A 27,264-nucleotide genomic window follows, 5' to 3' on the forward strand; every position below is an offset into this window, starting at 1 on the left:
GAAAGGGGCGATAAAAAAACCTAGAAAACAAAAACACTCCCAGTTAAACTCCAGGAGAAGCCGACGCTGCCCATCAATGCCAGCAGCTTTTACAGACCTGCTGAGATGCGTGACATGCAGCTTGTTGGTTTTTGACAGTTCTCATTATCGTCATCATCGGCATCATTATCATAATCACACTGATCGTCCTTTCCACAACACACTCATTCACCTTCGGCAATGTTTCCTAAAAATAAAATCCTACACACGACTTCTGTTTCAACCTACAAACTCAAAATATACAGAAATCACTGAAAACCAACAGATACATTTTTAGAATTTATAATTCAACAGATTTTAGTTTAAAATAAACCTCTTATTCAAAAACAGTTATATAATGTTTCATAATGTTGAAAATGAATCTTTAAACAGAAATGATGCAGTCCTGGCTAGCTTTTAGCAGCCCTTAAAGGGGCATTATGGACGTCTGACAGCCAAAACATGTAAAGACATAATAAATGTCTTCTTCATACATTCTCCTGCAATGTCCTGGTCCTGTAGAATGAGCCCTGGCATTTTTACTGCGATTGCCTGTTTTTCTGTAAAATCATAGAAAAAGAGAGATGCTCGGGTCGAGCAGGCTGCTTCATGCGCGTTCACGCTCAGGCATAGCCCGTAGCATTTGCTATCAGTAGCTTTAGCAGCAGAGAGAGAGGCAGTGCCACTTTGTAGCTGTTCCTAACGCCTAGTGACAAAGCTAGCTACATTTCTGAGGACCCTTAGCTACTTTCTGTAGAACTTTCTTCTAGATATTTCCTGCAAATTAGCAACAAAATAGCCATTTTCGCTCCGAACCGTTCTTTGAACGTTGTTTTAGCTGTCATCAAGGATATAAATGTTACAGATACAAAGGACGTCACTGGTGCTTTAACTCACCTAGAAAGACATCGGACTCTTGTGCAGGAGACCCGGGTTCGATTCCGGATGTGAACATAGTTTATTTAGAACATCTTTTTTTACATTAATGGTATATTTTTTTACAGTAAGATGCCCAAATTTTTATTTGAGACTTGTCGAACGGCATTGAATTCACAGATAAAAAAGATGTGGGTTCAACTTTCATTTTGGAACAATTTTTCAAGCAAGGGAAGGGAATGATCTGAGCATGCAGGAGGACTGACCCATCATAAACCTTTGTCGGCTGTGCTGAAGAGAAAGGTACAGAACCAAATTATTTAATTAGCTGCGCGTTCTCCTGTCCTCTGCCCCCCCCCCCCCCCCCCCCCCACACACACACACACGGGACTGTCTCAGCAGTTATTTTCGTTAAGGAGTGTGCACGTGCAGCATGTGCGCCTCGTGCACGAGCCTACTATTGAAGCTGCCGTTACGCTTTTGGCCTGAGGGGGCAATCGCGAGCATAAAAATTCAAAACTCTGTAAAGTCCCTTTAAAGTCTGTTATTAATTCAACGATGTAAAAATAAGTGAAATTCTTCTCTTCACGGTGTTTGTCTTTTTAACAACCTAATTTAACAGCATAAATGTCTCCTCAGCCTTCATTAGTTTCTACAAGAGTGATTCATCACTAAATCAAACTAATCAGCTGTGCTTACGATCTAAAACATGCAGGAGACGTGCTGGAAGAAGACTCCAGAGTTAGCATGTCAGCTCCACTTTACTCAAGCCTCTTTTAGAAGACAGACCATCGCGTCATTACAGAGTGATAAATCCGAATTTGTGGGTCTCGTAAATGCGGCAAGGAGCAAAGGGGAAAGGTGATAAAACTCGATCCCGATGCGCTTAGCCTCGTAGTAACATTGCCGCATGAGCCCCTCGCCTCTGACGGCTAAACGCGTGTCAGCCCCGCTAATCCCTTTGGAGCGACTGTGGGAGTCCCTATACTATACTTCTATAAATGCCAAAATCCTCCCCAGGGAGCCGTTGCAAATCCCGTTTTGCAAACGCTATGGTCCTGTAAAAACAGCTCAAGACTAAAGTGGGACCTAACAGCGTGCGGTCCGACAACTCAGAAGTTGCAAGTGCGAAATTCTGGCCACAGGGGTCGGTGGGGACTGAGTGACAGTTCATCAAACCTGTAAAGGGTCATTTTAGCAAGTACTGGCTCAAGAAAATAATTTTAAAATATGAAAAAGTTACATAATATGCCTTAAACATGAAAAGTAAATGGGCTGTATTTGTATAGCGCCTTTTTAGGGTTATACAACCCCCCCAAGGCACTTCACAGCACAATCACTCATCCACCTATTCACACACAATAACACGCTGGTGATGATGAGCCACAGTGTAGCCACAGCTCCCCCTCGCACTAGCGAAAGCGAGGCTGCCACACACATGCATTAGCTGGTTCTTATCTAAGTGGTCTTCTGCGAATAACATCTCCACACACAAACATGTTTACACCATCCAACAGTACAGTCCGTACCAAATAAGCTTTGCTGCAGTGTTGTTCTTTCCTTCAGCCATTGTGCACATCCTGCTTTTACTCCGTCCGCTTCACTCTCGCCAGCGTTTTCTATTTGTGTTGCTACAAGCTAAACGGAAGAATGCCGACACAAAAGGGTCGCTCCTACTGTAGCGGAGTGGAAAGCACTTTGTTTGAGAGTTTAGTTTTCTAATGAGCATGTAAACAAGGATAACGGCTTCCAGTTTATTGCCTTAGACCTACCCAGATCGACATAGATGCACAATGAGTGATTTGTTTTCTATTGTGATTTAACTCATTCGCTGCCAGCCGTTTCCTGATCGCTAAAGCCCTTCGCTGCCAGCGTTTCTCGCCGTTTTTACTGTTTTTTAAAAGGGACAGAACGTTGCGAGCTAGGATGATGTTGACGCCAAAACAACCAAAAAAAGAGGAGACTCGCCTCTTACATCAGGAAGAATCTGCGCGTTCTGAGTGTTATCCATTCTTTCATAATCCGTTGTCGAATTGTGATCGGCAGACGCTTTTCTGGTTCGCGCCTCACTTTTTTTACAGGAACGGCCCAAAACGATCTCCTAACACATGGATTTTCTGCTTCCTGATCACGTGACGTGTGACGTATGCAGATGAAGATCGGCTTCAGAGCTGAGATGTTTGTTCTCTCGGCGCGGGGGCTCGTTCCGACGCCCACACAGTAAAAAAAATGCAAGTGAAGACTTTAGTCGTCATCGGCAGTGAACGAGTTAATATATCAAAATCGACATATATGAAAAATAATATTGCGAAAAGAATTATTTCCATATAGCCCAGCCTTATAGCACAAATGGGGCCTAAGTTTCCTTTCAAGGCAGAATCAGAGCATCAACATGTTTTATTACTGTTAGAAGTCTCGACAGGTATGCAGAGCTGAGAGTGCTTTTTCTCTCCTTCACACAGAACGTACCATCAGCATGCTGGTTATCACTAGTTTTGGACTACTTGTAATCAGCTCTTTTCTTGGCTGTCACTTCAGCTGCTCCTTGTGTCCTTCTAGACCATCTAATGACAAACGCGCAGAGAGAGGAAACAAAGAACAGCCAGCGAGAACAACTTGAAGGCTTTAATGTGATCTCCCTGCTCAGCTGGTATTCAATGTCCTGTCCCACAGCAAAGTGAAACGAGGCATTAGCGTTAGTGATGTGTTATTTGTTCGCTGCTGTCAGAAGGCTTTTTAATATGATCATTCAGCAGCTCAGAGTAACTGCTGCAGCCTGAGTTGGGGGGGCGGCGTGTGCAGAGGTACAGTGCTACTCTTCTGTTGATTACGTAACCTAAGAGAGACACAGAACTGCGTAGATTTAAGGCTCTGCTGCACCACATCTGTGCATCACACGGTTTGCAACCTGCTCTTCTACGTGTGTTTCTATGTGTGCTGCGAGGTGACATGTGGAGGACTTTCACACCTCATCCCACTGCTTACAGCCAGGAGCCTGAGGCAGCGGCAGTTAGAACAACATCAGTGTCGGGACAATATCTCTGTAGCTTTATGGGCAGTGGGAAAGCAGTTAACGCTGAGGTGGAGAAGCTCCACACACTATATTAGGCTGACAGTGCTGCACACTCTGAGGTTTACGTTCAGGGTTTAGCAAAAGAAAGTAATTTCTTTTAAACGTGAACAAACACTGATAATCCCAAAGGATGGCTGTTATTATTTAAGCTAAGTATGCAGTTTCCACATTAAAACGTGTTTGCTTTACTGCGCAGGCCAGTGCAGAAAAACACACATCATTGTGTTTGAGTGTGGGGTTGCAGTATTGTGCGTGCAGAAAAACGCCCACAAAACAAGCCTTCACATGGATCCTTGAGGGAACCAGACCTGCTGGGTGCACATCTGATGCTGCAGAGTGATAACCAAGGAGTTACCATGCAATCCAAAAGAGTTCTGAATCAGCACATTAGCACAGTGGTTTCAAACCCATTCTCCTCTCCACGTGTGCATGGCCCTCTCATTTGTGCACACACACACACACACACGCACACCAGGAAAACTAGGAAAACCAATCTTCATAATCGTGACAGTTCACATCATTTTTCTTGGTAAAGAAATAAACAGCCAGGGCCGTTCACACCTTTGTCCAGAGAAGACCCTGGCTCTGGATTAGAACCTGAATACTCAGACACGATTAAACGGATAATACACCATATTAGCCCGTCGAGCGCTAGCTATGACCGAAACGTCCAAGTGCAGCATGTAGACACGTCAGGAAGGAGGGAGTTAATGGTGTGCAAAGACGCAATCCAGTTTTCACTTAAAGGTGCATTATTTAAGAATGATGCAAGAAGGACATCCTGTAGTCAAATGTTGGTACTGCGGTCCATTTTACAAATGAAACGTCACTTTGTCTTTCCTGTTATGGGAGTTTCATGGCCGGACCAGCCCCAGAAGATTCTGGATGACCAGCAAAGAGGAGTCATACACAATATGTTTAAGTAAATAATTATATTTCACTGTTACAGCAAGTTGTTGGTAATTGAAAAAGTAGTTTGAGATATTTTTAGAGCTGAAATTTTTTCCTAATTCACCGTTAGCATTGTTAGCTCATTGTTAGCCTTTATTACTCTATTAGTCTTACTACAAACTCTATACTACAAAAGGATGTTGTGGCTTCTGGGTCGCTCCTGTTTACTGGCCTCAGGTCTTTGAAACCACTCTAGAGCTTTTAGCCTGCTGGTGTCCAATTACAAATGTTGGTACTGCTGCGTTAGTTTGGCACAGACTCAACAACCTCACAGGTTCACAGATTGTAAACAGTAACTATGTTCCTCTTCAGTGTTTTTGAAAGAGAAAAACTAACAAGCCCCCAACCGGCTGAGAAGAAAATCTGTTTCAGTGTAACCTTCCTTTCAACGTGATTGAGACATTAGACTGTTTATGATTATTTTATTGTAAACTTCTTACTTGTAAAATTTGATTTGGGATAGGGACGCACCGATACCGATATCGGTGCCGATACCGATATCGGTGCCGGTACCAATACCAGTTTCGGTATCGGTAAAAGTTAACCGATACCAGGAACCGATACCAATGCAGTTGCTTGAAAATGGCTTCATTGTAACTTGTCATTTCTGTTCACCTAATATTTTAGTTTTGTGATGATTTCCATTCATATATTTTACTTTCATCTACCTCACAGTCTTTTCCTGTTGAAGGCAGAGAAGAAAATAAAATCTGTATTCCATATCACTGCATTTTTTTGTGTGGTGGAAGTATTGGTATCGGTAATCGGCATCGGCGAGTACTCAGATCCAAGTATCGGTTTGGAAAAAAAGAGGTATCGGTACATCCCTAATTTGGGATGCTGCTTTTGTAGAGAGGGATGTCTGCAAGGAATGGTACTTGGTCAAAAACACATCGGCCTACAGTACATTAAACAGTTTGTTTTATTATTTTGATTTATTTGGGTTCTGTGAACACTGTGGCCTGTAAAAGGCAGCTCTGAGTGTAACAACAGTAGTGATGGGATGCATGGCTCTTTCATTGGAGCCGTTCATTAGTCAGTTGTTTACCTCAAAGAGCCGTTCAAAAGACTGGCTCCTTTGAATGAAGTGAAGCCAAGAGAGCGGGGGTGTCTGGGAGTATTAAGAGCAACGTCTTCCTGCGGTGTCCGTTTGGGCGCACGGGGTTGGTTAGGGTTCCTCCTACATCCGTCACAGCGGTGGGTGGGGTTTGAGCGGCTGCGCTTGACCGACTTCCGGGGAGGTTTGTTACCGGAAGACAAGATGAACGGCTCTCTACTGGGACTCGGCTCTCATCGTTCACTTTGAAAATCCATTCAAAAGATTCGATTCGTTCGTGAACGTCACATCACTAAACAACAGTAAACTTCTGATACTCATTTAATATGTTATTATTTAGAACGTGCAAAAACATTCAGTCTTTGTGCAACCAACCCTCTGATGGGAACTACCACATTAGCAGGTCTTTAATAGTTCTGACCCACCTGACTGTAGACAGGACACCATCCTGTGACTCTGTCCACTGTAGACATTTGGCCTTGAGTGCTGCTCATTAAATGTCTGACTAATCTGTTTAATATGACTAAAGTCGTCATTGGCATTTTTTTTTACTGTGTGGGCGTCGGAACGAGCCCCCGCACCGTGAGAACAAACATCTCAGCTCTAAAGTCGTTCTTCATCCGCATACGTCACACGTCACTGCTTAGACTGCTGGTGGACACACTGACCACTTTTCACACTCTACTGCTTTATTCTACAGTCTGCTCTTTAACTGTACTATTTTGTGCAATTTCAGCTATTAACTTTATTTTCTCTCTAAGTGTTTTTCTCCCCAGAAGAAGCTACAATGACGTTCTGCTGAGCTGTGGTGGCCTCATGGAGGGGGCCATCGACTAGCACACTGCTGCTAACCACTAATACATTCTCCCTCTCCTGATAATAACTTTTTGTTTTTGACGTTGGATGTGCTACTACTAGTTTATCCGTTTAATTATAGATCCACTAGGATAAATACAATAAAGTTTATCTTTCATCAAATACAATATTTACTAAGACATCACAATATAACTATAGACACATTACTTGTCTGTGTGTGTGTGTGTGTGTGTGTGTGTGTGTGTGTGTGTGTGTGTGTGTGTGTGTGTGTGTGTGTGTGTGTGTGTGTGTGTGTGTGTGTGTGTGTGTGTGTGTGCGTGCGTGCGTGCGTGCGCGCGCTCTGTCTTCTCGATCCCCAGTGAGTCATGGAGGATGGCTGCTTATACTGAGCCAGGATCCTCTGGAGGTTTCTTCCTGTTAAAAGGGAGTTTTCCTCTCCACTGTCACTTTATGCTTGCTTAGTATGAGGATTGCTGTAAAGTCACTGACACTAGTCAGTGACTTGATGCAATTTGCTGGGTTCCTTATATAGGAAACTTTTTGCTGATTGGCTTAATGAACTATGAATTGGAATGTTTATTATGTGAAGTGCCTTGAGACGACTCTTGTCTTGATTTGGCGCTTTATAAATAAACTTGAATTGAATTGAATCAGGAAGCAGAACATCCATGTGTTAGGAGATCGTTTTGGGCCGCTGCTGTAAAAAAAGTGAGACGTGAACCGGAAAAGCTTCTGCCGATCACAATTCAACAACGGATTATGAAAGAACGGATAACGCTCGAAATGCGAGGATTCTTCCTGATGTAAGAGGCGAGTCTCCGCTTTGTTTTGGTTGTTTTGGTGTCGACATCATCCTAGCGTGCAACGTTCTGTGACTCTTAAAAAAACTGTAAAAACAGGTAGACATGCTAGCAGCGAAGGGCTTTACCAATAAGGAAAAGGCTGGCAGTGAATGAGTTAAGTGACAGTGTGACATAGATCTGTCAGACATTTCAAATCTAGCGTTTCACCATCTGTTTTACATCAGAAGCTAATGCAGGACGTAGGTGTAGGAGACGTTTTAAAAATAATAGGTAAAACGGTTTCTCAGTGTTCTGTTGCAGTACTTATAAAATCAAAACCCCTCTACCCCTGCCCTCACTAGGGCTGAACGATTAATTGCATATGCAATAAATTGCAATATGAAAAAAATGAGATTTTCAAACCACAAAGGCTGTGATTTTACCTTCTTACCAGTAGGCGGCGGTAATGCACCCAAGGCTTGATTGTCAACCGCCATTAAACACCAACAAAGGAAGAGGAAACAGTCACGTGACTTGTGAGCGGCTCAAACCAGGCAGAAGAAGTAGAACTTCAATAATGGCGTCAGGATCGACAGAATGTAGTGGAGCACAAAATTTGATACCAAAGAGGAATAGTACGTTGATTGTGAGGAATTACTTTGGATTTAAAAAAGAAAATGCTGTGCAACGTCACGTATTGTGCAGAACCTAGGGCTGCTCAATTAATCGAATTTTAATCACGATTACGATCTGAGTTTTGAACGATTATAAAAAACAAAACAAGCCGATTATTTGCTCCTCCCGCTTGCGCTGCCCTGAGTTGCAAATGAAGCGCTCCTCCACAGTGTTGCCAACTTAGCGACTTTGACGCTATTTCTAGCAGCTTTTCAGACCCCATTCTTGACTTTTTAATCCTAAAAGTACCTAGCGAACACCTCAGAAACATCTCTGGTAACCCTTAGCTACTTTCTGGATTACTGTCGTCGACATTTCCTGCAGGTTAGCTAAACACTCCGCCTGCGCTCCGGACCGTTCTTCTGGACATTAGGAAAGGGAATGATGCAATGATGTGTCGGTCGCTAAAGAAACAGCTCTCGGAGCCGGCTCCCTGTTGGATTAACCAGAGTGAGTGACACACACACCGCACCTGCGGACTCCTGAGCCGATAAAAACAGCTAAATGTACGCGTGCTAAACACACGTGCAGCTTGCCCGAGACTTGCTGTGAGACCGGGTTGGGGGGTGGGGGGTGCAGCTGTGGTTGGGACAATTATTACATTAACTGATGGACCTGTAAATAAATAGTTTATAAATAAGGTAGAAATAAGTTCCTCACGCTGATAACTAATAACTAATCTCTCTGAGGACACGGTGCTAGTGCACTCTCCTACAGCACCTTGACACGACTAAATAAATGTTATGCAACATTTTGTGAACATCAATTTATTTGCATGTATTTGTTATAAATGCCACTGTATAATTCTTGCTGTCAGTATTTGCAAGATATTGGTATTTGGGTCTGTACTGTTAGACTTACATGAGTTAAACCAAGGTCTATAGCCCTTGGGTCATAGACTATGAGCTATAAGTATATTGGTCTTTTTATACTGGGAATCAGGAGTTCTTTTAGTGATCATCTTGTTTCTTATTTCTTTTTGTCCTGATTGTGCCCTGAGCAATTTTATGACTGAATAAAAACAAATAAAATCATCATAAATTGAAAAATCGTCCTAAATAATCGTGATCTCAATTTCAGTCACCATAATCGTGATTATTATTTTTGCCATAATCGAGCAGCCCTAGCAGAACCTGCACTACCTCACGAGGTAACACTAGAAACCTTTTCCAACACCTGAAAAACCACCACATGACCATATATGTGAGCTGCATGGCTAAAATGCCCGCTACCAGTGCTTCAACTGCAACTTCAGGCTGACAGGGATTGCTGACCGAGCTATTTGAAAGCATCACTCGTTAAGAACTCAATTTGAAGCGGCACACAGTCATAACTCGTGCTATAACGGAGTTTATAGCTAAAGATATGATGCCCGTCAACATAGTGACCAAGCCTGGGTTCACGTCTTTGATTAGCACAATCGATAAGCGATACATGATGCCATCACGCACACATTTTAGCCAGAGAGACATACCTGAGCTATATAAAAAGTGCCGACAGAAAGTTGCAGCAGGGCTGAAAACAGTGGAGTTTTTTGCAACTACAACTGACCTGTGGTTCAGCGGCACAGCGGAGCCATACCAGAGTCTGACAGTGCATTATATCAACGAAGACTTAAATCTCAGAGCCCGTTGCCTTCAAGCATCACACTTCCCGAATGACCACACGGGAGAAAACATTGCAGCCGGCCTAAGAGAGGGGATTGCCAGCTGGGACCTACTCGAACAAAACCTCATTTGCATAACGACGGACAACGCATCGAACATGGTGATGGCAGCCCAGCTAAATGAATGGACAAGACTCCAATGCTTTTGTAACAGGTGTGTAAAACAAGAGAAGCAATTTTATATTCCATCCAAAATCAGTTGTTCCTTTCTGTGTGTATTTATCTTCTTGATACACAGATTGTATTTTATTTCGGCGGGGAAGCTTTTATTTTCTTAACCCACTGGATGTCATTTCCGTGTTGGCGCTCTTTTCCCTCAGTTTGCGCTTAGCTGCGCTTGGGAGAGGTGAGTGAGTTGAGTTGTGTCGCATATGAATGTGTTAATGTTATAGAAAACACTTTCAACTTGCATTAATTAATTCTACAGCCTGTTTAATGTTGTTATCCATCCATTTAGGGGGTTTTGGGCGGGTTATTTTTTTATCAGTGCAGTGGTTGTAAGTTCATGTAACCTTCATCGGGCTCTCCTGCGCCATTGTGGTTTCTTTTTGTTCTTTATTGAAGGTGTTTGTGAGGAGACCTGTGTTACCGAAGTGCTGTGCTGAAAGTATTCTTGTTTTAAACAGGTATGTAAGTGAGTTTTGCATTGGTTGGCTGTAAAATATATTGTATCCACGGTTGTTAACATTTTAGTGCCAAAGTTTTGATGGTAGTTTGTTCCATAAATTATACACAAAAATAAGTTATCAGGCAGATTTTTTTGGTTTATGTGCTGTATTTTCTTTTAAGGTTCTCCAGTAAAATAGTGATTTGATTTTATTGAGAACTGTAAACCGAGTTCGCGTTTAGCTGCGCTTGTGAGAGGTGTTTGTGAGGAGACCTGTGTTACCGAAGTGCTGTGCTGAAAGTATTCTTGTTTTAAACAGAATAAACCTGACTGACTAGCTGCAACCCTGTGGTGGTTCTTGTCAGCTGGCCTCTTGGTCCACGACACACAACGCAGAATACAAAGAGACAAGGGTGGGGTAGGCTACACTTTGGGCCCCGATTACATCTTGCCATTGGTACGTAAATGAGTATTTTGTTATCATTTATGATTTGTATGTGGATGTATGCATAGAAACAGACGTGTGTGTGTGTGTGTGTGTGTGTGTGTGTGTGTGTGTGTGTGTGTGTGTGTGTGTGTGTGTGTGTGTGTGTGTGTGTGTGTGTGTGTGTGTGTGTGTGTGTGTGTGTGTGTGTGTGTGTGTGTGTGTGTGTGTGTGAAAGAGAATGAATAAAAGGAGAATTTGTTTTTTAATCCTATATTGATGACTTTCTATCCTATCATTTTGATATTCAAATTAACAAATACAATATTTTAAAGGGAATTTAACTTTGTATACGTGAATCTTATCGAATGGCAGTTTATTTTTCAGTAGGAGAGTTTGTTTAGAATAAAAAAAACATAAAAATGTATGTTGTATTATTTTGTGTTACAGGAAATGCACTCAAAGATGACAGAGCGTCAAGAGCTGTTGGGCTGTGCAAGAAGGTGGTGGGGCACTTCTCTCACAGTTGGAAGAAGGCAGCAGCAATGACTGAAGCCCAGAAGGAGCTCGAACTTCCTGAACACAGCCTCATCACTGAATGTCCAGCAAGATGGAGGTCCAAGGAAAAGATGATTGCCAGGGTGCTAGAGCAGGTCACAGCCATATCTCAGGTATTGTCTGGAGACCGTTACGCACGCTCCCTCATCCCAACCTGGTAGGATATTGACGTGTTGGAGTCTGTCCACAAAGCACTGCACCCACTACAGGACTTTACTGATGCTCTCTCCGGAGAGAAGTATGTAAGCATCTCCTACCTACCTCAAACCAGTTCTTCACCTTCTGGCGACATCAGTCCTGGCCGAGGATCAAGAGAACACAGACTTGACCAGGTCAATCAAAACAAAGATCCTGGAATACCTAAATGACAAGTACAAGGACCCCTGCACCCAGGAGCTTTTGGATGTTGCATCCTTCCTGGGTCCCAGGTTCAAAACCCAGTATATTACTGCAGACAACATTCCTACCATTAGGATCCGAATCAAACTGAAATCTTGGAATTGGCAAGGCGTGCACAAACCCAGGTCAGTAATAATTTTTCTGTGATATCACTAAAATACAGTTTCATCTGACTTCTTCACTAATTGCCTTTTTCATCTGGTGGGAGAAGAGGTCTCGCACTGAAACAACTCCCAGGCCTGAAAGTGCACAGCCCTCTGACAAAAAGATGAAAGTCTCTCGGCAGCTTCTTCAAGACCACTGTGGGCCCTCGTGCTCCTACCACGCAACTTGAAGATGTTGCTGAGGCCGAGTTGAATGTCTACCTCATGACTCCTGCCATTGATGGAGAGGATGACCCATTGGACTGGTAGAAAGTGCACAAGATCGACCTTCCACGACTCTGCGATACATATCGTGTTTCAACAAACATGGGAAGTTAAATATTGAAGAGGTGAAGCCTCAGGGGGAGTTTGCATTACTGTTGTCATCTGCACTTTAGTATCTGTGTTTTACTACTTATTTGCACCGGTTTAGCCAAATACATAGGTACTTTGTTGTTGTCAGTGCATACAAGACTGCAAGTCAAAGTTTTTTGAAAGTTTAAAACTGTGATTTTACAAAAAAAAAAGAATAAAGTCCTTTATATTCAGTCATGCTTGGTTTGTATTTAACATTAACATAAATCTAGTCTACAAGAATGATTAATATATAGTGAACCAGATATTGTCTATATTACACATAGATTTTTGCTTGAATAAGTAGAAAAATACACAAGAAAAGCGCCTTGAGAAAATAATGCAATTTAAATTGCAATATTTAGGAAAAAAAATTGCAATTAGAATATTTATCACAATTATTCAGCCCTAGCCCTCACACCCTCCTCATTACTACCCTATCCTCCATTTGTTGCTGTTCTCTTTGAAGATGAATAATGTGTTGAGTTGATAGAAAACACTGCAAAAGCAGCTTTTAGGGGAAACAGACATTCAACTGTGACATTTAGGAGGTCTGGGAGGACGACAATTACCACTAGAATATTATTAATGTCGCCGGACAATCACAGTGGAACAGTAAACGGTCAGGCTGGATGAGTAAAAATGCATCAAACTGCATAAGTGGAGAGCAGGAATGAAGAGGTAGTTGAGCTTTGCTAATTTTAGAAACACAGTATGTTTGAGTCTTTTTAAAAATAGCATAAACTAGATTTTCTCAACCGTTTCTGCTCAGTTGAAAAGCTGCAGAATCTGATAACAATATCAAGTTAGAGCTGCTCAACTGTCAGAAAAAATAATATATTGGCTTTTTTACCGATATTGTCCGACTCTTAATTTCGACACCGATAAGTGCCATGCCCTCCTCTCAGAAAAAAATACAACTAAAACATTTTAGGTTGCTAGCATCACACATCTCCCATCATGCATGCTTACATTTTAAACATTTTGTGTGCCAGTGACAACTTCTTCAATTTAATTCGGTAATAGGAACGTTTTGTCTCCAGCCGCTGAATCTCATTCTCTCAAGCATAAGATGTGTGTATTAGTCAGTAATGTATTTTTTCTTTTTCTGTATATTGCCGTAACGGTGATAATACATTTATAAAGAGCTTCAAATAGGAAAAGCAAGCCTTGGGTGAAGATTCTCGTGTAACACTATAGGGAACACAAATCAACCATTAATTAGCTGCCAATTAGTGTGCATATTAGTGGACAACTAAGTCTGAATGAGTCATTGTTAAGATATTATTAGGAGCTTACTACCAATGCTGTAATTCTACTGTTAGCAGGACATAAATTAACAGATTTATCAAAATAAGCCATTCATAATGGTTTGTTAACTGAAAGTAAACGGTTTCTTGCTAATTAACGCACATACTAATTAGCTCTAATTAATATGTGGCTTTTAACGAAGTAATTTTCGACGCCTAAAGTATCTTTGAATTGAATTGAAATGAGATGGGAAACGCTAGTGCTGAACAGTCAATCGTTTCCAATCGAACTTGCGATTTCAAACGTGATCATGTGATCTTCGAAGCTGCGTTTTTCGTAGCGCTCCTGATCGACCCAGGATTGGTTGTGTCAACTATTTTACACATCCAGGGCTTTCCCTGATTTTTGTTGGTGATAGCAGCGAGTGCCGGCAGGGCTGGGGTGTTCCGGGAGTCGAGGCCAATGCTTGAGCTGACAGAGCGACACATTTAATTGTTTTTGGGTTTTTTTGTTGCTATAGCGATAAAATTGCGGCTGTGGTCGTCTATCTCTGCCACTCGTTTTCTGTCCCTTACTCAGCGCCGTTATGAGTCGGTGCGTTTACATGCGCATCAGAAAACCAAAGCGTTGCTCTAAAAACACTCAAGTCGGTTTTTTACTCATTCGCTGCCAGCCGTTTCCTGATCGGTAAAGCCCTTCGCTAAGTCACAGAACGTTGCGCGCTAGGATGATGTTGACGCCTAAACAACCAAAAAAAAAGAGGAGACTCACCTCTTACATCAGGAAGAATCTGCGCGTTTCGAGCTTGAATTGTGATCGGCAGAAGCTTTTCCGGTTCGCGCCTCACTTTTTTTTACAGCAGCGGCCCAAAACGATCTCCTAACACATGGATGTTCTGCTTCCTGATCACGTGACGTGTGACGTACGCGGATGAAGATCAGCTTTAGAGCTGAGATGTTTGTTCTCACAGTGCGGGGGCTCGTTCCGACGCCCGCACAGTAAAAAAATGCAAATGACGACTTTAGTCGTCAATGGCAGTGAATGAGTTAATTGCATGTACACGTGTTAGTCTGGCTGAAGGCGAACTGGTTCTAATCGAGTTGAAGCACCCAGATAAAACCGGGAGCAATTCGATTACATTCTGCGTGTAAATGGGTCAGCCGAACTAAACCAGCAGGATGCTCGCACTAAGGAAGTGACGAGACTGCAGATGTGGTCTTTTGACAAGATCATTGTCACAAAGCAACATGCGTCACACCATAAAACAGGGTCGTACGTACCAAATAATCTGTACTGCAGCTTGTTGTAGTACATTCCTTCAACTGTTGTGCATTTCCTGTTTTAATTCCATCTGCTTCACTCCCGCCAGCCTCTGTTTACTGCTTGTGCTGCTATAAGCAAACTGTAACAATGCCAATACGAAGAGGGGCATGTCGCCTCCTACTGTACTGGAGTGGAACAAACTTCACTTGAGAGGTCGGTTTTCTAATGTGCATGTAAACTAGGATAAAGGCTCCCAGCTTATTCTGATGAGATCGACCTGCATCCACTTAGCTGTCGCACCGAGTGTGAGATCAGTCTGATTCGCCCGCTTCCTGCAACAGCAGTACAGCACCAAGTGGACTTAAATGCAAAACTTCTCTTTTTATAAAAGCTTGTTTGATTCATTTTCTGATGGCGCAAACCGTTGAGTACAGATAAACAAAAGAAGGCATGTAAATGTGTCAGAGTTCAGTGATGACATGTTTTGGGGAGAAATGTGAAGGGGAAACTTTGCATGCGTCTTACTTTTTAATAAATTCATTAGAAAGCTCTTCTTACCTTTAGTTTTTCTCCTTACATCATTACAGAAATAGCTTAATATTTTGGTATGACGTCACTTCCTCATGCTTACAAGCATCAATGTACTCTGTTAATATTGTGCTGAAGCTTGTTTTTAAAAAGAATCTAATTTACTTTTCTGCTAGAAAAATCGTAAACCAAAATTCACGCAGCATCTGAAACACTAGAGTTCACATCTAAGGAGCCCGCAGGCCCGGATTTACCCCAGCAGGTGGCTGGGTTGTTGTTTTGCAGAGATTCAAATCTCAGATCACAAAAACTTTGATCACACCAAAATCAATATAGTCAACACTAAAAAAGACAGATGCACCAAAAATTATCTGCTGATCAGAATAAACCAATATTTAACAAATCTGAATCATCTGACCTGAAACTCATTCAACAGCTTCTAGCTAAGGTTACAGGGAGCTGGTGTCCATCTCCAGCAGTCACTGGGCAAGAGACGGGGGACAACCTGGACATGTCTCCAGTCCATCACAGGAACACACAGAGAGACCCTAACCCACAGCGTATTATAAAGCAGGTGCATTTTTGATGCTGCCGGTGTGCTGATTGCATGTTTTGATCATTTGGTCATAATTAGAACTGGAACATAAATGTGATCAACTGTGGAGCCCGAAATAAAACAAAGCAACGTTTCACAAACGAGTTCAACTACTTTTTCCCCATTTTCCATGTTGAAATATACTGAAAGTGTCACATGATGAACACATGCAGGCTTTGGTCCTAACTGAGGGGGCTGAAGTACTCCAGAAGTGGTTTCTGTGCTCAGAAAGGACCGAGCCGTGCCACCTGCCTCCCTCAATCCGAGAGACAGATGACATTTAAACAGCACGGACAGCTTGGATGACAACGTTAAAATCGCTCAACAAAACCTTCGCCTCTGTCCTCTGAGCGCATGACGTGACGTGACACAGTGTGCAGTCAGCACGGAGAAAGCTTCCAGTATCGAGTGTGAACCTAAACGGCAACAGGACATCTTTGTTTCCATGAAGACAGCTTGGTTCCATTCTTGTAGACCGATTCTTTTCTTTTGTCTTATTGAGGATTTACCGAGAACCTTCACCATTACCAAACCGTGAACATGCATGTCAAGGCGGGCATTTGCTACCTTGTGTCTGCGTACGTTCACCTCGGGCCCAAAAGAACCCACAACCAGGCGAGCTAGAACAGAACTGGAGAGAAGCTCTCGTCCTCGGGCTGTCTCAGCTAAAGTGGCACAAACACACCCACCATATGGTAAAATCAGTCCGACACACAACATCAACAGTGATTTACCCTCGGCGTTTACGTAAGACTATGTGTTTACTACTACGGAGCGATGACGCAACGAGAACACGGTCTGTATTTTAAAACGAGACACTTGCTTGTATGACTTTAGAAAGGGAAAGGAGCTGAGCTGCAGAGACGAGCCCTGCTGCGGGCTTAAAGCGTTGCCAACTGTCTGCCAGAGGCCTCACCTGGGCCGAGGCACAGGCTGGACTGTAAACGGCGCCGTTTAAACTAAACTTATGAGAAATAATAGTTTTTCCAGCTCCGGTTGCTTCGACCAACCGAAAAGATGCTCCGTTAGAGATGAGAACTTACCGGGAGCATGGCAGGGTAGTACAGCCCCATCATGGTCTGACGTAGAGGAACAACTGCTGACCACTCCACTATCCTGGTCCTGCTCCCCTCTCCTTCCCTTTGCGTCTCCTCTTCTCCTGCTACTCCTCCTCTCCTGTGCCTGTGCTCTAGGACCATGAGCTGGCGATGGCTTTGCTCCACGTCTGTCTCACACGTTCAAATTCTCCCTCGTTCATCCCCCCCCCCCCCCCCCCACCACCACCACCCCACCCCCCACCCACTTCTTCCTTAGCGAGCGCCTCTTCTTCCACTCCTCCGGCACGCAAACTCTCGGCTGCCTGTCACTCTCCACGGCCTGGCCACTCTGATCCCCCTTGGGCCTTTCCGTCTCGTTCCTCCTGCCAGCCCGAGTCTCTTCTCTCTTCTCTTTGCGCCGAGTCTGTCATTCACACACTTGCGTCTTCCTGCTCCCCCTGCCGCCTCTTGTTCCCGCCCCTCTTTTAAAAGGTTTCCCTCCCTTCCAGCCTCAAAGACCTCCTATCCATCAAAGCATCCATCCTTCCGTGTTCCCATCTAACCCGTCTCCGGAACTGTTGCTGCTGCCTCTTCAAGCCCCTGGAGACACGAGAACCAGGAAAGGAAGGCGATGCCGTCTTCCATCCACGCAATGACTGCCTAGAACCACCACATGCGACCCCCACTGCATTGCAGCTGTTTTTGATGATTTATTTATTGCATGGCAGCCTGTCAGCTGCAAAAAGCACTGGTAGGTAGGCCAGCCAGTAGACAGTGAAGGAGCTGGCTGCGTGGGTAGGCTCCTAGATCACCATCTCTCTGCTGCAGCCGTCTTCAGAACACCGATGGGAGTCGCAGCTCCACTACCTGGGGCTCAACCTGAACATGAATCTGTGTTTCGCTGCATTGCGCCTTTTGCTTCTGGCTCGGTTCCGTCACTTTCCAACGCTGCGTTGTTAGGGGGCGCTTCATTTGCAGAGGCGAGAGTGCAGTTCCTTGCGCTGCAATTTTCATATGGGAGGGACTGAACTCTGCGGGAAAAAGCACTGATGCCAAGCATTCAGACATCTGCTGAGTCTGGCGAGAACTGGGTCCAGGGGGATGGAGGGATGCAAGGGGGAGGGGAAGATAAGTGGGGCTGGAGGGGGGCAAACGGGAGGAACTGGACAGGACTGGAGAGCGGAGGGGCGGGGGCGGTGGATGTGAGCGAGAGATAACGGGATAGAGAGATAAACGGATAAAGAGCTGGGTGGGAAAACGAGCGGGGGATGACAGGATTAGGGCTGTAAGTGAGGAGGATGAGAGGATGAATAGAGGATGATCTCAGGATTAAGTACACACACCGAAAACGGTAACACACACATGCAGACAATGTGCATACAGATGCGCTGTGATCTGACTCGCGGAGGAAAACAAAAGCGTCAGAAACAGCCGATAGCGGCTTCGGACTTTTGATTTCCCACACAGAACATCTGTTAGCGCTAGCGCTAATTAGCACCTGGAAATGGTGCACATATGGAAAATAAGTCTTTACTGCTGCACAGCAACTCGGCTAACAGACCAGCGGATAGAAGAGAATGAATGATCAGACCGACGGATTAAAACAATCCACGGCTGAACAACTTCAGTTTAAATCAGTTTTAGTCAAAAATCAAAAATTTGGGACTGCCATCCAAACTAGAATCTCCAGCAAAATCTATTTTCTTCATTCTTTTATTGATCAGTATCCCAAACTGGCTGATCGAAGGTAAAAACCCTTTATCGTCAAGAGAACCGCACATCTGGGACTTATGACCTGCTACGAGTACACGCCTCTGCTCAGCGGGGGAAAATGCTGATGTGGATAGATTGTGTGTGTGTGTGCGTGCGTGCGTGCGTGCGTGTGTGTGTGCGCGTTATTGACTCTGAACTCATCAATGCAGCAGCAATGTTTGGTAAAAGTCAGGCTAGCCGTGGACACTCATCCATCCCCTCCCGCCCCTCTGCTCAGAGCAGCAGCAGAGACCTGCTGAAGCTTTCATTAGTTAACACACTCATATCGACACAGGCAGACCTACGGGCAGCTCAGACACATAAATAACACACGACAGGAGCGCTGCAAGACAAATGTACTGCAGCTCCGATCAAGCCGATCTTCCTAAGCTAGGCTTGGCTAACCCCGTTTGCATGACAACCAGCAGCCCGTGCGCTGGCGAAGCCTAACGTGTGCTGCTCAAGGGCAGAAGATATGAGCAGGAATGGCTTTTAAATGGTTTAAAAAAAAACAAGCGCACTGGTGACACGGAGCGGGCTGGAGTTAACGAATGACTCGAGAAGTTCAAACATACAGCAGCTCAGTGGCATTTTTGTCTTCCAAGCAGAAGAACCCAACTGTGTGTGATTCGGCGCCCCGCAGGCAAGCAGCCTTGTGTATCATGTTTCTGTTTCTGCTCCACCTCTCCACCCTTTCCTTACTTTTATCTGTCTTTTCAAGAGCGCACTCTACCCAGAACACACCGATACTCATCACGAGGGGTGGAAAATGTTTATTTTACTTCATAACTCCGATAACGTCTCGATTTAACGCCACAGAGCGTTGGCGATGGAGCTCAAGCGGAGAGTCGGGCGGAGTGAGGGGGAGGAAATAAAAAGAGAGAAAGAGAGAGAGAGAGAGGTGAGGTTCAAGAAAATCTCCCATGAGGGGAGGGAGGGGGGGGGGGGTGCACAGGCTAAAAGACCAACACCCCCCTCCTGTGGCACTGCCAGAGAGCTGCACATCCCAAAAAACACTCGAAACAGCAAAATCCAAGCTCGTTAGCTCTCACAGCTGCATCTGACGTTTGTGTACACACACACACACACACACACACACACACACACACACACACCTCTTACTGGAAGGTAAATACGCAGCCAGTTAGCCCACCTCTGCACTGATTACTGGGAGCCAAGAGCACAGTCACAATGAGGACGGGATGAAGGGAGGGAAGACGTGAACGGACAGGAGCCGTCTTGTAAAAACGAACGTGCGAGTGGAGTGTGCCGAGCGCCGCTCCGAGCAGTTGAGATCATTTCCCTCCACTTTCCACAGCTCCGCTCTTTGAACGCGAGGCTGAGTCAGAACCAGCTCCTCTCAGAGACATCGACGCCACAGCTCAGGGCCCATTTCGGCTGCGGGTCGGCTTGAATGGTTTTTATCTTTAAATACGTTTAAAAAAGTGTAAACGTCACACACTAGCCTGTCGTGGGTAAATATCAGCTGTCGGGAGAGTTTCAACTAAGGACGACTCTAGTTAATGTCATGGTGGGTGGATCCTGAAGTCCTCTCAGCTGCTGATGCATCGTTCAGCTCCACATCTGTCAAACTGGCTGAGTTGAAGTCGTTCTTGTGTTTGCTAACGATGGTCAGCTGCAGACGCCATCGCTGTTAAGGTCGACTCCAAATCTAGCGAATACTTTCTGAGACTTCACTCCAATCGGCCCAGGGGATTATAAAATACCTCCCTAACACTTTCATCACACACGTCCACACAGACGCAAACGCATCACGGCAGAAACGCTAGACTATTCTGTGGGAAACACGCGGCAGCGACTCAATACTTCTGGGACGCTAAACTCTTAGAACTGGACGTTTAGTTTTCACAGCAGCCAGACAACTGAAGAGAGAGTCAAGGACTTCTGTGGCCGGTCACTTTTATATTCATCATTACAGCGATTTACAGGCAAACGCCGCTCTCGTCTCTTACCTGACTGTGAGGTGGGTATCCATGGAAACCAGGGTTTAAGGGCTCATTGTTCTGCAAGAGACAACAGGATGGATGAGAGCTGTGTTGGGTGTTTTTGCTCAGAAAATGCAGCAAAACGTTTGAAAAACATTCAGAAATGCTTGAAACGTAAAACGTAAGACGAGCTGAAAACAGAACAATAATGAAGAACGCTGCTGCTTTAAAACCTGAACGCTCCAAACGAACTTCCTGTTTTCTGGGATGTTAAATTTCACGTTAAGAAAACAAACTCATGAGAGGATAAAAGAAAAAGGACGTTGGTTTTTGATCTTGGTGAAGCCACAGCCTTCACCCAGCTGTACCCCCCCACCCCCCCCCCCCACACACACACACACACACACGTTCTCCAACAGCCCGGCACGGAGAACCACTGTTGTGGTTAATTGTTCTCTAATCACTTTTAATTTGATTATTTCTGTCTCACATGCTCCCGTTTTCTTTTCTGAGCCACTTTTGCCCCACTGAGAGGAGCCGTCTTCCGCCGCAGCGCTACAGTGTGTGTGTGTGTGTGTGTGTGTGTGTGTGTGTGTGTGTGTGTGTGTGTGTGTGTGTGTGTGTGTGTGTTTGGGGGGACAATAGGGACAGTTAACTAAATGATATTTTGACAGCAGTGAGAGATGCTGGCATGCCTCACAGAGGGAACATGAGCACCTACTGGGATCTGCGTCTCCGCACTCGAGAGGGAGGTGAGGCGAGAAGGGGGGAGGGTTGGGGGGTCTGAAGGAGCGATGAACTTACCCAGAATGCCCTCCTTCGTTCTGGAGAGTTCAGTTAAAGACTGTGTGAAGACGCCGCGATGAGAACGGCTGTCAGCTGACTTAACCTCCTAGTCCTGACCTCAAGCCGCTCGCTGAGGGAATTCGTTCCTAGCTGCACTCGTCGAACCAATCAAGGCCGAGTGTGTGAGACGGAGGGCCGCAGCGACAGGAAGTTCATGCAGGTTACAGCAGGTTGTGTGGAAACTAGAGTAGGGTAAGCCTGATTGTAGGGAAATTGTGTTTGTTTCCTGAAAGAGGGGTGTGTGTATATAGCTCTGACTCTGTCGCCATGGTAACAAACACTGTGAGCAAATCTGGCTTGCAGGCATATCTTTCCGTCTAGATTACATGCGGTCTCATTCCCAGATGTGTTTTACTGTTGGAACAGCGCCACTTTTAATCCGCTTCACCCGTTTCCCTCAACATTCAGCAACACAGAGGTTTGCAGCTCCGTCTCAGCGTTTGTCTGTTTGTTTGTTTGTTTGTTTGTTTGTGCTTCATTTACAACACCACCGCTGACTGAACTCACTGATCCACGCCAATCTGGTTCTAAAAACGGTTTCCCTGCTCAAAGTGAGTTTTGTGCAACTCCACTGTTTGTGAATGTCGGGGCTCAGAGGTTAGGTGTGAAGACAGACGTGCTCAGGGTGCATTGATCAGCGGGAAAGAGTCTAGACAGAGTGTGCTTCAGGAAAGCCCGGCGAGAACAGAAGAAAAATGTTGTGAAACGGAGCCAAATGCAAAGAAAAGTGGAGAAAAACAATATTTCTTCGATGCATGAGACAGCTTTGTGTGTGTGTGTGTGCGTGTGTGTGCGTGCGTGTGTGTGTGTGTGTGTGCGTGCGTGCGTGCGTGCGTGTGTGTGTGTGTGAGAGTGAACTGGGGGCCCGTCCTCCCTTTTCCCCGTCTGAAACAGCCCTTTCTTTGTCTCCTCTCTTCACTTCCTGTTTCATCTGGAACCAATTTCCCCCTCGTGCCTCGTCCCCAGGGGGAACATTCTCCGTGGTGCACAGCATTTTTAAGAGGAACGGACAGGCTTCTACTGAGCAGAGGATGACCCTGCTGATGATCTGCACTGCACAGATTAAAAAAATCAAGTTTAATGAGTCTGCGGAGCCAAATCTCAAGTCCACTCTGTGTTGCATCTTCTTTGTTTACAACAACGACTCGGTCGTGGGGTCTGACACGCTGGAGTTCAGCAGACTAGCCGTGAGAGTGGGGAGGAAAAGCAGACAGCTCGTGAAATGTCAACCAAAATGGTCCCTGGCCATCAAATTGTAGACTGTTGGTTCTACTGAGAACGGTTTGGGGAAAATAAAGAAAGAGAAGGAGGAGTTTGCATCACACGAGGAGGGAGGGAAGGGGAGAGTTCAGCAACATCTGGAATCAATCTGTCTTCAGAAGAGGAGGAGGGGAGCTGGACGGAGAGACGGGGGAAGCACGGATGAAAAAGAACGAATGAGATGAAAATAAAACAGACACAGGAGGAGGAATGTGGGCAGGGAGATGGCCAAAGCAAAGAAAGGGGAGTAAAAGAAGAAAGAAAACATTTGCAAATGGAAGACAATGAGTCATAAGTGAAGAATGCCATGTGATTTCTATTTTCTGAAGGGGGGGGGGGGGGGGGTCCTGAACTCACAAAAACAGACGCTTATTCCTCCCGTATCTTTGGTTCGCTCTGGAGTGTATCCGACGAGTGTTTGCATGCTTTCAAAAAGCACCATCCAGAGTGACGCCAGACACACACACCAGTAACCGGCCGCGTCACTTCACTGTTTAAGGATCCATTAAGGTCTTGCATTTAGTCCCGGGGGGGGGGGGGGTGCTCTGAAGAAGATCAGACGAAGAAAAGAGCAGTTTATAAACACACTCTCCCTCCTTCTGTCTCCATCTATAACTCAGAGTCTAAAGGGCGTTTCCCTCCTTCTCCCTCTCCAGAACGCTATTTTAGGAGAAGGAAAAGAAGTTGGGAGGCGCTGGAGCAAACGAGTAGGAGCGAGAGAGGAGGAGGGAAGAAGGGGAGCAGCGGTGGTGAAGGAAGGCAGAAACGACATGAGGTCAACAGATGGTGGGGGGGAGGGTGGGTGACGGGGGTAATTAGGCAGGCTGCTGCAGGCCTCTGCTGGTATCTAAAGGAACCGCCTGAGGGGGGGCTGACACCGCAGAAGCAAAACCAAACTTTAGGAGAAAAGTCCCACCTGTTACCGTCAACCATCACACCAAACTACAGCAGAGCTGTTGGGGCGAAAACTTCAAAAATCCACCAGACGAACGTACCAACGCCCCACTGGACCGAAGTATTTTAGATCCAGCCAATCATGGCACTGCGTTTGTAGAGAGACGTTTGGAGCGATTAGCACCAAAGCTGTGACGGAGCAAAACTACAAAAATGGCGTCAGCTAAGGAACGGCGCTCATTTCAAACGGCTCTGGCATCAACTCTGAACATCTTAGACTCGAGCTGTTCTTTGAGACTCTAGCAGAACGAGTCATGAAGTCATTTATTTAGAAAAGGATGTGTTTGCTTCTGCTTCAGCAGCGTGGGGCAGACCGCCCTGTTGACTGACATCCGTAGTGGTGGGGACATCGGCTGGTTGTTGCTCTAATTGGTCCTAGTGGAGGCAGTTTCAAAGACAACCGTAGATCCTGCCCCGCGACTGGGTTGACTCAACGACTAGAAGCCATTTTTTATATATAATATATTATATATATGTATATATATATATATATATATATATATATATATATATATATATATATTATATATATGTATATATACTATATTATATATATATATATATATATATATATATATATAATATATATTATATATATGTATATATACTATATTATATATATATATATATATATATATATATATATATATATATATATATAATATATATATATATATATATATATATATATACTATATTATATATATATGTATATATATATATAATATAGTATATATATAATATATATATATATATATAATATATTATATATATATATATATATATATATATATAATATATTATATATATATATAATATATATTTTATGTGTTTTTTTATTCGTTTATTTCATTCAAAATTAAAAACAACAAAAAATCAAATTTGAACGAAAAGGAGCAGAAAGAAAAACATAATTTCTGCCCCCTTTTCCAGAAGAAATTATTTATATACAATTTCCATTTTTTCAGACACACACACACACACACACACACACACACACACACACACACACACACACACACACACACACACACACACACACACAGACACACACACACACACACACACACACACACACAGATCAATTTAAAACCTTTTTCTGTTCTTAATTCCAGAGCGATCATGATAATTGGTTTAATTAACATTTTCATTATTATTTAGTACACATTTTTGAATATATTAAATGACAGTTTTTTTATTTCCCTTTTAAGGTTATTCCCTAATTTAACACATTTACAGATATATCCCACTCCTTAACTTCAGTTCTAAATCTAGGTTTTGTAAACACGTCCGTTTCTCTCAGCATGTCATTACTAGTTCTCCTTTCAGATATCCGCTGAATGTTTGTTGGCAGAGTACCTAAACTGGCTTTATACATGGTTTGTGAAATTTTCCAGTCTTTTGAATCATTAAATTTCAGTAATTTATATTTAATAAACAACAGGTTCGATGGATCTCTACAGCCACTATAATTGATGATTCTCAGAGCTATATTCACATGTAGCATGGCTTCAGGCAGACACTTGTTTCATCAAATCTTAAAGCTTCGCACTGAGCTGCCACTAGTGGGAACAAAATACAAACAGCATTTGCAAATGAGTTTCAAAAATGTCTTCATATGTTCTCCAAAGTGTCTTAATGTCCTTGTACGAGTGGCTGAACATGTCTGACAGCTCTGATGAATATTCTCCTGGCTGGTCGAGGTGTCTGGAACCCAGACGGAGCAGGAAATCTGAGACAACTAAGGGAGGAGCTGGCAACTTTTCTGCAAATAAAATAAAATAAAGGCATCATGCAAAACAAACAAAAAATAAGATAATTAAGACTTTTGGTGACTAAACTGAGGAGTTTCAACATTTGCAAAAGTGTTGCATGTGACTAAATCAGTGGCATTCCAACTAAAAATGAACAAGTATCCTTTAAATGTCTGTAGCTGCCAGCAGGAAAAGCCCACAGGAAGACACACTGGCCTAAATGCAAATGAAAAGTAAGAGCAGAAACCCAGCTACTGAACAGCTGGAGCCAACTGACTTAAAACAGCATATGGCTGAATCACAACCAAGGGGATCCGATTACGAGACATTTTGTGAGAGTAAATGCTGTCACAATATCTCTAAATCCATTTAAACTCGTGTTTTCTGCTGGATTAAGTCTAAAATGTTACAGTTACGTTTTTTCTTAACAGGAAATAATCCATCTTGCTGCCACACAAGAGGTAAAGAAACCACCCGTTTAGTCAATCATTCATCAGAAGATCTACAGGAGAGCCTCAGCAGTCGCTCGCTCATTATCAGCTGCAACATCGATGCTTCCACAAGTCACCAAGTAACAACGGAGGAGAGCAACGATGGAGATACATCAATCAGACCACATAGTGACAGCTAGCGCTGCCGACGCTGAAGGAGAGGGAATTAACACGACGGGCCACGAGGAAGGGAGCTGATGACAGAAAGTGGCTTGACTGAAGTTCCTGCACAGCTGGAGATGGTTGATATGATACAAGATCAGTAAGAACCACCACTATTCTTCCTTTTGGACACAAACAGACGTCTGCAGACAGCAGCTATCCTGTAGCTTGCTTTAGACGCGTTTGTGCAGAACATCTACGTTAGCGGGTTTAGGTTAGGGCTCCTTCTTTACCTACAGGAGAAGAAGTAAAGACTCTAAATTAGAGCTGCACGATATTGGGAAAACCTGCGATGTTCGATAACAATGATTAATATTGCGATGGCGATATTACTTGCGATAAATAAAAACTTAACTCGGGAACAAAAATAATGGAAAACAAAGAAATAAAAAAATCATAAAAGTGAGAAAAGCAAGAGATGTGAGGAAAGGGAAACAGAATCAGTGGATCCCAGGAAAAGCAGAACAAAGAAGAAAATATCATGTTTATAGCGCGCCGCCTCTCAAGATAAAAATCACGAAAACAAAAAAAAAGTACAAATATAAAATAACATTTAGAAAATGTTTAAAAATATATTTAAAATGAGCAAAAATACGCAATTGTGATTTAAAAGAAAAATGTTAAGAAAGAGAGAGAGAGTGAACAGGAAAGAGGGAAATCAGTGGATCCTGAGGAAGGTGGAATAGGTGGGAGAGCAGAATAAAGAGAGAGAGGTGAAGAAGGTCATACAAAACCAGCTTGAACAGGTGAGTCTTCAGCTGCTTTTTAAAGGAGACCACTGAGTCCACTGATCTCAGGCTCAGGGGGAGAGAGGTCCAGAATCTGGGGGCCACAGCAGCAGATGAGCTGTCACCTTTGGTCTTTACCTTTGCTACCCAGCTAACTCAGGGGTTTGCTAACCATCAAAATGAAGTGCCGTCCACCTCGGGGGCGGGCATCTAACCTATGAGAACCCACACAATTGGCCAAATGGGTGAATAGCTTTATTTGATTAGTTAAAAAAAACATCACGCTTCAGTTTAACTG

The 27,264-nt window shown here is 43.9% G+C and overlaps 1 protein-coding gene across 4 annotated transcripts in view; it reads right to left on the bottom strand.

Moving 5' to 3' along the window:
- Positions 1-27,264, bottom strand: part of LOC107376291 (RNA binding protein fox-1 homolog 2) — a 77,533-nt gene that overhangs the window by 42,339 nt on the left and 7,930 nt on the right. For all 4 annotated transcript variants that reach the window (XR_008565844.2, XM_054750740.2, XM_054750739.2 and 1 more), the window contains exon 2: positions 20,799-20,849. Coding sequence is in view for 3 of the 4 variants with exons in the window: in XM_054750740.2 (XP_054606715.2) it covers positions 20,799-20,849 (51 nt within the window). In the remaining variant the exon portion in view is untranslated. The remainder of the gene's footprint in view (positions 1-20,798; positions 20,850-27,264) is intronic.

The sequence above is a fragment of the Nothobranchius furzeri genome, chromosome 12, assembly GCF_043380555.1.
Source record: "Nothobranchius furzeri strain GRZ-AD chromosome 12, NfurGRZ-RIMD1, whole genome shotgun sequence".
Classification (NCBI taxonomy): domain Eukaryota; kingdom Metazoa; phylum Chordata; class Actinopteri; order Cyprinodontiformes; family Nothobranchiidae; genus Nothobranchius; species Nothobranchius furzeri.